The 13,373-nt window shown below is 32.9% G+C and overlaps 1 protein-coding gene across 1 annotated transcript; it reads left to right on the top strand.

Moving 5' to 3' along the window:
- The first annotated feature begins 393 nt into the window (after nucleotides 1-393).
- On the top strand, nucleotides 394-12,450 carry LOC124916797 (endoplasmic reticulum metallopeptidase 1). Its single transcript, XM_047457564.1, has 14 exons — nucleotides 394-577; nucleotides 1,190-1,534; nucleotides 2,258-2,496; nucleotides 3,423-3,579; nucleotides 4,488-4,565; nucleotides 5,504-5,578; nucleotides 5,680-5,799; nucleotides 6,625-6,789; nucleotides 6,882-7,407; nucleotides 7,668-7,824; nucleotides 8,582-8,691; nucleotides 9,598-9,710; nucleotides 10,886-11,261; nucleotides 12,062-12,450. Exons 2-14 carry the CDS (start codon nucleotides 1,214-1,216, stop codon nucleotides 12,373-12,375), a joined length of 2,751 nt encoding a protein of 916 aa, XP_047313520.1. The 5' UTR covers nucleotides 394-577; nucleotides 1,190-1,213; the 3' UTR covers nucleotides 12,376-12,450.
- Nucleotides 12,451-13,373: the final 923 nt, after the last annotated feature.

Here is a 13,373-nt window from a genome sequence, read left to right as displayed (position 1 = left end):
AAATATTGAAACAACTTTATTAATGTTGGTAATTATTTTTAAATTTTATAATTTCAATTTGGACTCTTATTTGTTTAAATTTTGTGTAACTTTTATTAATTTTAATGTTACTTTATATTCTTTAACATCTTTATATTAACTATTAAATATTTTGTTGATTTTCAAATAAAATAATTAGTATTTATGACCATAAAAAATCTGATAAATAATACATCATTATTTAATATTTAAAAAATAAGACTATAATTTTTTTTTTTATAAAAACATTGATTAAAAAAACCAAAAAATAAAATAAATAATTTTATTTATTTTTGTATTTAAGCCTTTCGAAATTAATATGATTGTTGAATCGTTAAAAAAGGACTTCCCTTTCTTGAGAAAGGGATTTCTTCTCTTCTTAAGACTAGTAGCGGTGGAAAACCACATCAAGTCGACGGAGAGTCCCCGTCTTATTGCGACGGCGACGGCGATCAAGGCTTCTATTCCTCTGCTGTCGAGCTAGAACTTGTCCGCTATTCAACAGCAGTGAAACATCTCCGAGCAGCGGCGTGGACATTTATCATCTACTTTTGCAGAGGTTTGTTTCTTAACAAACATGGCACCCGTCATTCTCACATACTTACTTTGCGAACAAGATGCCCAAATTAGTCTCATTTACGAGATCTAATCTCCTCTTCTTACCTTGAATTTGAATAAATGAAGAATTCATCCAATCCCTTCCATGTTTTGTACCATGGGCTTGATTATGTATAACTTTGACCCTTTATGTTACCCATGTTCCTTCTTTTGCACCAAATTTAGAATTAATAGCAATCTTTCTAAAAGAAGACTTTCCCTGATTTTTTCATAACAAACCCTCCAAAAGACCCTTAATTGAAGATTTTTAGTTCACTGTTCTCAGTAACAACTACCTGCATGCAATCACCAAAATAATTTTCTTTGAATGTGATCAAGTTTTTCCAACACACTTGGAGCTTTTAAAGCACAAAAAGGTAAAAAATAGGAATAACACTAAGTCCATTCGACTTCCGATTTAATCACCCTTTATTTGCATATGCCTGCATTTATTTATACGTGTCTCTGAGATTTGACCTTGACATGGGATGCAAATATGTATTATATCATAAAAATGTTTTCTTGACTATATTTTCTGCAAGCATTCTAACGCCGAATTAACTACTCTCTTCAGTTGCTTGAATTAGGGAACAGTAAAATGGGTAAGAAGTCTCCAAATACAGCAGCCAAATCAAGTGTATCAACTAGTCAACAGTCTACCATTGGTGGTAACCAGAAGAATGGTGGTATGAGGAGCCAAAAGAGATCAGCATATTCAATGTTGGCTCTATTCATTCTTGTCATAAATGGCTCTTGGGCTGTTTATCATTACCAATATGAGATCATGCCTGCACCGCTTACTATTGAGCAGGCAGGGAAGAGGGGTTTTTCTGAGATGGAAGCCATGAAGCATGTTAAGGCACTGACTGATTTGGGCCCGCATCCTGTTGGTTCTGATGCTCTTGATCTCGCTCTGCAGGTTGGTGACAATATATAAAAATCATTTTTGAACTTATAAATGTCTCTGCCTCATCTAGGCATATGTTTTTTCATACAACTATTTAAAGAGAAAATTGGTATTTTTCCTTTGAACTATTTCTCAAATTTTGAACTTTCTCTTGTGAAATTCAGCCGTTTTCATTTTGTCTTCCAACTAAGTAAATCTTTTCAATTTGCACCTAACCTAATTAAAGGCAGCATTTAGATGTTGTCTGTCCTTTGACCATGTGACAATTTACTGTTTTTTGCTATTGTCTAGGGAATAAATTTGCAAGCCTTAGTTAGTAATAAAAGGTGTAAATTTGAGCAACCTAAGCTGGAAGGGAAAATCCAAGTGAAGAAAAAATTTGCTCCAATTTTCACGATTATAAAATAATTATTTATTGTTTGGTTACATTCTTTATTTGTGTGTACCCTAAATTTATGTTATCACTATTATCCTTTTTGTTTGCGGACAATAAATGATTGTTAAACAAATGCTTCTAATGCCTTTTGTTCTTAAACCAAAGATTTCATTAAGCCACGGTAAAACGTAAAAGCCACATTTACTGTGCTAGAAGGAAAAAAAGAGAATCAAAGATATTGAAAGGCAATTCTGGTGGAATCAGAACCTTCCACGTGGTTTAAGATTTCACATATGATGTTTCCTCTTTAGGGATAGTCTGTTGCTTGAGATTGAACTTGTAATATTTTTGTCATGCAGTATGTCTTGGCCGCAGCAGAGAACATAAAGAAGATGGCTCATTGGGAAGTTGATGTTCAAGTTGATTATTTTCATGCAAAATCTGGTGCTAACCGTTTGGTGGGTGGTCTCTTTAAGGGAAAAACACTCGTTTATTCAGATCTGAAGCACATTGTTTTGAGAGTACTACCTAAATATGCATCTGAAGCAGAGGAAAATGCTATTCTGGTCTCCTCCCATATTGATACCGTTTTCTCGACGTATCTCTTCTTCCTTTTAATTTCTCGACTATCATAAGTTTATCTTTTCTCTTCCTTTGTTCAAGGTTTAAGTGGCATATTGTATAAATAATCCGTGACACATATCATAACTGCTAGAATAGTTTATGTAAAACTGGGCCAAGACCATTTAAATCAGCAATGGCAATTGGCAGATGTATATCTACCATTAGTACAATATAACCATACAAAAAGCCCTTTTTATATTATTACTAATGTTATTAAGTTTGTTAAAACTATTTAATGGTGCATGACACATTTGGTAACGGACATAATACATCTTGGGCTCTTGTAATATTAGCAACTCCTTAGTTGTGACTTGTGAACAAGCAATCATATAGTGTTTTATCGCATTATACTGGCATACTAGAGATTATTATTAAAAAACTAGGAAGTAAAGATGGTTTGGTTGTGCAGGTTCTTCTTTCCAATATAATCCATGAGATAATTGATATTTTGCCCCCAGATTTTGTTCATTTTTTTATTCTGCTCCTCAAACTCAACCACATTGGATTTAGGACAAATTCAAACTTGAAACAACGTTGAGAGGAAAAATACCAACTATCTCTTAATCCATACTTGGTATCTCATATTCGTGGTTAGATTCTTGGTGCTGATACACTCAATCCATCTTTGCAACAATCTGCCACCATCTTTGATTCTTCTCCACATTGACTATAATCTTCCTGCTGCCCTGTTCTGCTCTTTTAAAAAAAAAATTACCTTTGACCTATTTTGATTGCTTACAAAAGATGGATTCATGCTTCTGAGTTTATAATATATTCTCTCTGTAATTTTTTAACAGAGAATTTGTTGCTTCTTTTGTCACTGATTTTGTCTCACTAATGTTGGATTTCACCTTGGAATTTCTTTACTGACCATTTAGTGAAAAACTATTGATGTTTCAGTGGGGGAGCTGGAGATTGTAGTTCATGCGTTGCTGTTATGTTGGAGATTGCTAGAGGTATCTCAAACCAGGCTCATGGATTCAGAAACTCTGTCATATTTTTGTTTAATACCGGCGAGGAGGAGGGATTAAATGGTGCTCACAGTTTCATAACTCAGGTTTGTGACTGGCTAAAATTGCTATTTGCCTGATAATATACTCATGAACACCATTCCTTCTTAGTGACTTTTGTATTATATTACTACGAGAAAATAGCCTCTCCCTTTTGCCTGACCTACCCTACCCTCAGGAATCTGTATCAAGTCTACTTGCAAAGAAGACACCCAAAACTGAAGAGATGTTGGACTTGTTTCTTTAACTGGAAAAATATGAGTTTGTTAGTCAGAGGGTCATGTAGATGATTGAAAGGATATTTTGGATGGAGTACCAAATATTGATGTGGAAAAAGTGGTCAAAATATTGTTGGAATTTGGGCCTTTAAAGAGAATAAATCCCTAAAGGTTATAAATCTCCAAAATAATCTGTCTGTCATCCATCACACATAGTACTCTGTATTTTACCACCATATGGTCTATAGGCTTTAGACTTTCGTTATTCCTATTTATTGGGTATCTCATTGCATGAATTGGGAAAACATATCAAAACTGCATATTATATTTCATTCTGTAGGGAGAGTAAGCATATATGCAGGAGTTTCTTTGTATGATACATTGATTCTTCATAAGTATGATCAAACTTGGAAGCCAACTTTAGAGAATTAGCTCATATTTTACCATTGTATAGTCAGGGCTGTAGACTTCCCTTGTTCCTATTTCTGGGATATCTCAATGTATGAATTGGGAAAAAAACAAGAGGAAAAGAATGAGGCAATGGTGCCTAAAGTCATAAATAAAAAAATATTGTTGATTACAGGGGAACAGAGTAAGTAAATGATGCTTAATGAATGATTTGTAGTAAGTGGATATCTAAACCATGATAAACGAGTAATCAGGTGGACTCATTAGTTGTATTATTAGCCCCAAGGTATTGCACTTCTCAAAGCTACTAATTCTGCTTTCCCATGCAGCATCCTTGGAGCGATTCAATACGCGTGGCTGTAGATTTGGAGGCAATGGGTATTGGGGGGAAATCTGGCATATTTCAGGTCTCATTTCACAATATAGTCCTTTTCATTTCTCTCTCTCTCTCTCTCTCTCTCTATATATATATATATATATGCAAACAAATATCTATTACTAATCCTAGGTTTAGTGGTTGGAGACCTACCTTATTCTGTATGAACAAGAAGTTCATATGCTACCATTTCAGAATATCCATTACTCTCTTTCTACATTGATATACAATAATGTTTCCAACCCCTAAACCTAGGCTTAGAAATAGATATTTGCGCGCCTGCCCTCACACACATATAAATATATATACTTTTCCATTTGATCAGATCTTTAATTTTGAAGAGTATTCTTTGATGTCTTTGGTTAATTCATTCACTATTTAACAACACAATCTCCTAATCGCCTCATCCTTTTTTCAATAGAAAAAATATATTCTCTCATCAACTCCAATATCATTTATCATCACTATAATCATTACTTATTTTTATCTATTTCTCTCTCTTACTTTTTAAGGACATTTTGGTCCAAAATAATTACATAATGCCTTCAAACTGACCAAAACCTTAAGGAATACATAAAATGGGATGGGTGGAGTATAATAAACAAAAAAAGATTATAGGTTAGTGTTGTGATTTTTCTGGTAGCATTTATGTGTTCATGAAACATAGGCCAAAAACAACTCTGAGGATAAAGAGAAGAGAGTTCAGTCTAGTATACAAGAAGCTGTCAGAGCTTTAGAGATATTCCTGGTTTCTTCTTATGTGACGTACTTCTTAATCCCTTGTAACAATAATAGAAAATTGTATGTTTGTTGATGCTGATAATGTTTAAAATAGTTCCAAAAACTAAAATAAAAACAATGCGCTGGTGCTTTATCTTATTGATCTTGAATCTGTCTGGGATTTAGTAGATTATTCACACAAATTATTTACTTTTCTTTCTTCTCCTTGTTTAACTTTCTCTTGTGCAGGCTGGTCCTCATCCTTGGGCAGTTGAGAATTTTGCAATGGTGGCCAAGTATCCATCCGCTCAAATCACCGCACAGGTCTGTATTTATTTCTATTTTCAATTTACATTCATACGCACTTGTTATTTTTTAATTATTTAGTTTCAGAGATTTATTCCAAATGAATTTTAGTGCTGCAGGATCTTTTTTCTTCTGGAGTCATAAAGTCAGCAACAGATTTCCAAGTGTACAAGGAACTTGCAGGACTTTCAGGCCTTGATTTTGCATATTCAGATAATACTGCTGTATACCACACAAAGGTTACATCTATTCTTGAGATTTTTACTACCTGAGATCCTCTCACCTGTTTATTTGGGTTGGTATTAGACATTTCCTTATTTAAACTGTGTTGAAAACGTGTCATTTGCATCAGAGGATTGATAGCAATACCTCCTCTCCCTTTTTCAGTTTCTTGTTTTATTTTAAATATCGGTTGTTTATCTTTGTGCTAACCCAATATCTCTCTACCTGGTACATGCAAGCGAAAGAATTGAGTCTGTTTTTTGTGTGGAGGCACAATGTGCCTATGTTTCAAGGCTAAACTACCCTGAAGTGGGAACTTTCATGAAAAGTCTATATTTGAGAGTTTTTCCAACTATTTGTTTCTATACATACAATTGTGGACTTTTAGGAAATGAGCTTAGTGCGATTAAACCTGTTTCTGGTTGGTCAGTAGTTTCTTGTTTTTTAATCGTAGGGGTGAAACTCACTACCTCATACTTAAACAATAGTTCCTAGTTTATATTAAGCATCGGTTAGTTTCCTTGGGTGATCCATCCTACTTAGAACCATGTTGTGGTGATGTTGCTTGATTACTGGCTATGATGTTACGAGTCTAAATTATTTGGGACAATAGTTAATTTGTATTGACGGTGTGAAAAGAAATAACCTTTTGTGCGTCTTCTAGCCAAATTATTCAATTTGGATTAGCCGTTGAACCATGAAATAAAATATTCAAGAAAATTTGGTTCTTCTGAAGGAAGTTGATACTATGACAAGCTCGAGAATCACAGGAAAGAAATGGATCCCAAAGGAATCTTTCTTACTTTATATGCCATCTGATTGCACTTCTTATTTGCATGCAGAATGACAAATTAGAACTTTTGAAAGCCGGGTCGCTTCAGCATCTTGGAGAAAACATGCTTGCTTTCTTGAATCATGCAGCTGCTTCCCCTGATTTTCCTAAAGCTGATGCAATTGGAGCAGACTCAAAAATTGACCAGGATTCTGCTGTTTTTTTCGACATTCTGGTACTTAATATTTCACTTTTTCTTCTTGTTCTATATTTAACACTTTTGCAATGTACCTGTATTCGACATTAACACATATTTCTAACTTTCAGGGGACCTATATGGTTGTATTTTATCAGAGTCTTGCCAGAATCCTATATAATTCAGTGATCCTGCAATCACTTCTGTTATGGTCTATGTCACTGTTTCTTGGAGGCTACACATCTGTTATTTCTTTCGCATTGTCATGTATGAGTATTATCCTTATGTGGATATTTTCGCTGAGTTTCTCCTGTATTGTTGCCTTTGTTTTGCCAATCATTTCTTCATCGCCAGTGCCATTTGTGTCTTCTCCATGGCTAGTGGTTGGCCTCTTTGCTGCCCCCGCTCTTGTTGGTGCATTGTTGGGCCAGCATTTGGGTTATCTGACTCTTAAGAAGTTTCTATTACGAGTGTCATCTCAAATGAAGGAGAGTGTATCTCCTGTTGTTCAAGCAGAATTATCCATGTTGAATGCAGAAAGATGGCTTTTTAAAGGTGGAACGGTCCAGTGGCTTTTTCTTCTGGTTGTAGGAAACTATTATAAATTTGGTTCTTCATATTTGCCTCTTGTTTGGTTAGTCTCACCTGCAATTGCATGTAAGTTATGTTATACTTCTCTGTAATGATTATCCTACAAGTTTTATCTGCAAATATGATAATGTGGCTCTTGACAGGAAATCAACTTCTTTTTCTTTTTTCCTTAATTCATCAATTAATATTAATAGTATCATAACCATGTTTGTCATCAGAACAAATAGAGGAGAAAGCTTAATTTTTTTTTTTCTAAAGTAAAACCTTGTCATCGTACTGTCTTTAAAATTTTCTTTCAACTAACACAAGCATTCTGGATTTATTAGATGGCTTCCTAGAAGCAACTTTAGCTCCTGCTCGTGTACCAAAGCCACTCAAAAGTCTTACTTTGCTTATGGGGTTATCTTTTCCTTTCTTAATCTCTGCTGGGAGCTTTATCCGGTTGGTAGGCACAATTATTGGCATTACTGTTCGATTGGACAGGTAAGTTAAATTCAATTATCTGAACTTTATTAATTTGATCAAGGCTCCACTCCTCTGTTTTTATATATAAGTGGAGACTTCATTGTATGTTAAAGACCAACTATTGGATCTCAATTATCTCATACAAGCATGTCATTCATGTATGCACCAAGAGTATCAATTATCTCATACAAGCATGTCATTCGTGTATGCACCAAGCGTACTCATCCATCTCATTTGGGTTACACTATGTGTATTTCTCTTTCAGGTTTGACCAGGCTGTAGACTTGTCAAATATTTACATGTTATTTTGGTAGCATAATCTAATCATAGTTCAGGTTTCTTCCCATTAACACCTCAAGTCCTCTTCTGATTAATCATCCACACTAAACCTTCAACTTCTTTTCTGTACTCCCAACTTGCCAAAAACGCAAGACCAAGAACACTTTGAGCTCACAAGAATTGACATCCCACAAATTCAATGGCCATAACGGTTTGTTATGGTTGAAAATTGTCCTAATGTTCAGCCCAATTACTTCCTTTCTCCGACTTCTTTAGCCACTTCTGCATCTGTCGTATTCTGGGTAAAAGGAAAGGAAAATCCCTTACAAAGCACGAATTTGGACTACCGAAAACAATATTCTTTGCATTTTATTTATACAATCACTAATTTATTTTTCTAAAATATATTGGATATATAATTAATAATGTTCGTCATTGTAGACTATTGAATTCACATCTTAAGTTTATGACACATTTACCTTTTAATTGTGTGCAGGAATCCTGGCGACACCCCTGAGTGGCTGGGAAATTTGATAATTGCTGCATACATTTCCATAATAACATGCTTAACATTGGTTTATCTCCTTTCATATGTTCATTATTCAGGTTCCCATTTATTTATATTTATTATGTAGAAATCTTTAGTCTTTTTCATGGAAACATATACTTTATGTGGGGTTTGGCTTAAGCTGTGACGATCTGTTTTAATATTCACTGTGCAGCTGGATGTTACAGATTACAGAACAATGTCTTTGTTTGTCATTTCTTGCTATTGTTTTTGCATCTCTTAATCTAGATCTCTTCCATAGGTTATCTCTCAAATTTTTAGTTTGAACCAAGCATTTGACATAGCCTGATCCTTTTCTACCTCAACTCCTTTTTTTTTTTTTCTGCAAGTGCATATCTATGTTATAGATTGGTTATTTTATAACCCAAATCACAATTGGAGTGTGTACCAGAATACAAATCAGGGGTTCAACTTAATCTGAGCTTTTTTAATCCACTATCTCCACTATTGATAGACGCTTCCTCTTAATCCCTGAGAACCACAAACAGTTCTACACTTCCAGCCTATCCATTGCAAATAAGAGATTGTCTATGACTGCTGCCAAATGACCTCTAATTTGTGCCTTTACTGTTGTTGTTTAGGTGACATTTTTTTATGTTTAATGTATTATAGTATTTGGCATACCTGATGATTTTTGATTTCATTAGACTTGAATATGTGAGAAAAATAAAGGTATAATGTAGTTTTTAAGGTGAGAATTTTGACCATTTACTATATTTTTGTAAGATTTTTCTTTTCCTCAAAAACTGTTAGAATATATAAAAGTTTGCATGTAACACAAAACAAGGTAAAGATAGTATTAAAATGGATGTTATAATGTACTATGACGAACAATATGGAACAAGGAAAAAGTAATCAAGATTATATAAAATGGGATAAAGGGAGTACATGTTATATTACAGATATATTTAAATTTGATTGTTTTTACCCCCTATATTTTGCAGGCGCAAAACCAATGATTATATTTTCAAGTTGTATTTTGTTTGGACTATCACTTTCAGCAGTGTTATCTGGTGTTGTCCCTCCATTCAGTGAAGATACTGCTAGAGCCGTAAATGTAAGTTCTCTCACTTCCCAGTATAGACTACAGAGAACCTGCATAGGTTTCTGTGAAACTCCTTCCTTCTTTTGTGTATTCAAGAATAAACAAATATAGTTTCAGTGCTGTCCTATGCAAATGGCACCTCATATTCTAAGTGATCATTCTCAATAAGTTTTCACTGGTATTTTCACCTGTGGAACTTCTTGCTTTCAATTAATGAACAGGGCAGTTCATGGCTTTTTAAAGCACCACTGTCTACACACTCATATATGTCTATAAGTTTTTGTTATAATCAATATTCTTTTTCAGGTTTAAGGTATTGTTATTAACTTTCATAATAACTCATTTTTGAAAATTTGGAGTATAATTCATGTTTTTTTTCTTGATGGAAGTTATGTTTCTAATAGCTGAAATGTTGACATTGCATTATTTCCTATTTTCTTCCCCAAATATTACTGTAAAAAATAGTCACATCTTGTTTAATTTACATATTATTAGCCGCTGATAATATAACTTACTAATAACTACAATATTTATTAAAGAAAGACATTGCCTTTTCTATAAAAAAAAACTACAATACTAATTATGTATTTATTGTGAATTTTTTACTGGAGAGAAAGAGATACTCCTGATGTATTATTATGATAAAGTTTATACCTATTTATAAGTTTAGGAGATAAAATTTTCTCAATTATGATAATCAGAATCTCAAAAATATTTCAACTAATTTTCTCAACTAGGTAAATCTCAATCCCTAAAATATCTCAATCAATTCATTATACCCTAGTGGGTTGACGGTTAAAAAGTATTCTGATAGGTTATCGGTATGAAGTGTTTGATGGGGAAGGCAAAAAAAATCATTGTTGTAGCAACATGGAATGTTTCCTAAGTGAACACATGACTTGATTTAATCTTGAAACGTAATTACATCCATAAGTGATGGTTCTTTAAGTCACCATTAACACCCAACAGCCAGATTAAATATTCAACTTATGCATCCGTTAATGAAATTATGATCATTTCATCTTGCCACCTAACATTAGTCAATTTCGTGATGATTTCATATCAAAAACATGAAGTCAAGTTTCTCAAATGAGTTTGGGAGTCCTTTATTCTGTTAGCAATGAGAAACTGGTATTATTAATTGGACTATACACAGCAGTTTTATACAGTTAATGGCATGCTTTTAGGTTGTTCATGTTGTGGATACAAATGGAGCATACAACGGAAAGCAAGATCCTAGCTCATATATTTCTCTGTTCTCAAATACTCCTGGAAAATTGATCAAAGAGGCTGAACATCTGGACGGATTTGTTTGCGGTAGAGAAAAGGTCACTGATTTTGTTACGTTTTCAGTAAAATACGGTTGTTGGGCAGAAGACAATACTCAAAATGGGTGGAGCACATCCGATGTTCCTTCTCTTCATGTAAAGGATGACACAGAGGGTGTTGACAGAATTACCTCCATTTCAATTGATACAAAAGCTTCCAGACGTTGGTCTCTTGCCATCAACACTGGGAAAATAGAAGACTTCAAGCTAAAAGGCACTGATAATACCAGAGAAGGTACAACTCTTTCATTTTCTATTCTTTATGTTTTTGTCAAAGATCTTGGAAAGAAGATTTAGGAGTCGTGCATACAGAACTGTTAGAATTCTCTTCCAGATTCATCTCTAACCCAAAATTTTTCGAAACTTCTTAGCTTCTCTTTTTTCCTTGATTTCTTAATTTTATTTTTGGGTTTGGAAAGGGCTGAAGTTTAAGAAATGGGAACCTTATGATACGACGGGAATCCATTATGATTAGAAAAACAAAAAAAATTGACTGAAATTGTTAGCGCGAGACTATAAAATAAGGTATATTATTGGACTAATCTTCTAATTTACAAGTTTAGGAGCTTACATAAATTGACTTACTAAAAATCCACAACACATGTAAATATGTAATATCAGATGTGGTCATTATGACGTAAATAAGCTTTCATATAAACTAGGGGAACAAAACTAAATATACTTTGAGGAGTTAGTCAGATGAATTCGGCTTGAACATTAGACAACGTGACATAACAATGAAAAGTAGTATAGAGATTTGAGACTTTATCATCACCCCATGGAAATAATAATTGTTGAAAATGTTGTAGTAGACTATAGAGAAATATGAAATGTATTATTGTTTGTGTTTCTGAATCTGTCTCCTCATACAAAAACATAAATAATTTTTTAAATTTGACTCCAACTAAATTTAGCATTTTTGTGTGTTCGATCCAGATATAGAATCAATAAGTGCTTCCAAATAAGTGTTCTCTTTCTTGACATTCGCGGGCACAATGATGTGTATAGCTAAAGTGATTCAATATGTAAATGCAGATTACTCTGAAGAATTGGTTTCCTTTGGTGAAAAGAGCAGCGTTGATGGATGGCACATTATCCAGTTTTCTGGAGGGAAAAGTGCGGCTACAAACTTTGATTTGACACTCATCTGGGTCAGAAATCATACCCGGTCTAATGAAGAAAAAGAGGACAATTTACTCTTAAAGCTGAGAACCGATGTAGGGATACTCACGCCACAAGTAAAAAAGGTTTTCGAAAAGCTTCCTGCTTGGTGTTCGGAATTTGGAAAGTCGACCTCTCCATACAATATGGCTTTCTTAACCAGTCTCCCTGTGAAATTTTCTAATTAATAAACTGCCAGTCTTAATCTAAACCCAAACAGATTATTTTATTAGTTTTACAGGAATAAATGTTTTATTTTTCTTGATGTAATGTTATATCATATTTAATGTTTATTCATTCATACTTTTAGATTGAAAGATATCTTTCTATATATTATCATTCCTTCATAGAAATTTGGATGCTGGTAACATAAACTATGACATTTTTAATTTGTAACTTTATGTTATATAAAATCTTGTTATTTCTCTTGGCTATATATTCATTCGAAAATATATTGCATGTTATGTTTCTTTTCTAAGATTTTTTTATAAATTTTTGACATGATTCAATTGGTTAATACATAAAGATAAGTTTAAAAGGGAAAGAAATAAAAAACTGAAAATTAAATATACATAAAATATATTCCTATCACAATTTGTTCCAAATGCACTTGCATTTAAATTTAGAAAATTTGTTTCCAAACAAGTTTGTATTTATATCCAAAACAATCACTTTTTTTTTTTTATCAAACTTATCAGATTCATTATTAAAAATTATATTTTCAATTAATCACTCCTATTTGGATGCAGCTACACAATTTTTCCAAATGACCTATTTTTGTCAAAGTAACAAAAAAAATCAAACAAAATATCTGTTCGACAACAAAATATCAACTCTTTTTTTAACATGATTTCTAAATTTGAGAAAAAAAAATATATATATATATTTTATTATTAATTTTTTCCATTCACAAAAATTCATCTAAAATCATGACTCTGGTACTATTAAGTTTTTAAATTAAAAAAAAAATCATTTTGAATTTTCACTTTAAATAATTTAGAAAGAGATTATAATTATTACAAAATATTCTTTTAAAAAAGTTACAATGTCTATTAAAGTCTTAAATATAAAATGTCAACTCTTTGAATTGAGGTGAGTCATATATATATATATATATATATATTTTAATATTGGGAATAAATTTTAATAAAAAGTGATGTAAATTTGCTAAAAACATGATTTATGT

The sequence above is a fragment of the Impatiens glandulifera genome, chromosome 9, assembly GCF_907164915.1.
Source record: "Impatiens glandulifera chromosome 9, dImpGla2.1, whole genome shotgun sequence".
NCBI lineage: Eukaryota > Viridiplantae > Streptophyta > Magnoliopsida > Ericales > Balsaminaceae > Impatiens > Impatiens glandulifera.
Note: the sequence above shows the minus strand (reverse complement) of the source record. Positions and strands in the feature narration are given on the sequence as shown.

Bases quoted from the DNA above. Each gene is read 5' to 3' on its own strand.
- LOC124916797 (XM_047457564.1), top strand. From the start codon at position 1,214: ATGGGTAAGAAGTCTCCAAATACAGCAGCCAAATCAAGTGTATCAACT. The intron at 4,566-5,503 runs GTCTCATTTCAC...TCTCTTGTGCAG, and splicing joins GGAAATCTGGCATATTTCAG to GCTGGTCCTCATCCTTGGGC. The intron at 11,262-12,061 runs GTACAACTCTTT...ATGTAAATGCAG, and splicing joins CACTGATAATACCAGAGAAG to ATTACTCTGAAGAATTGGTT.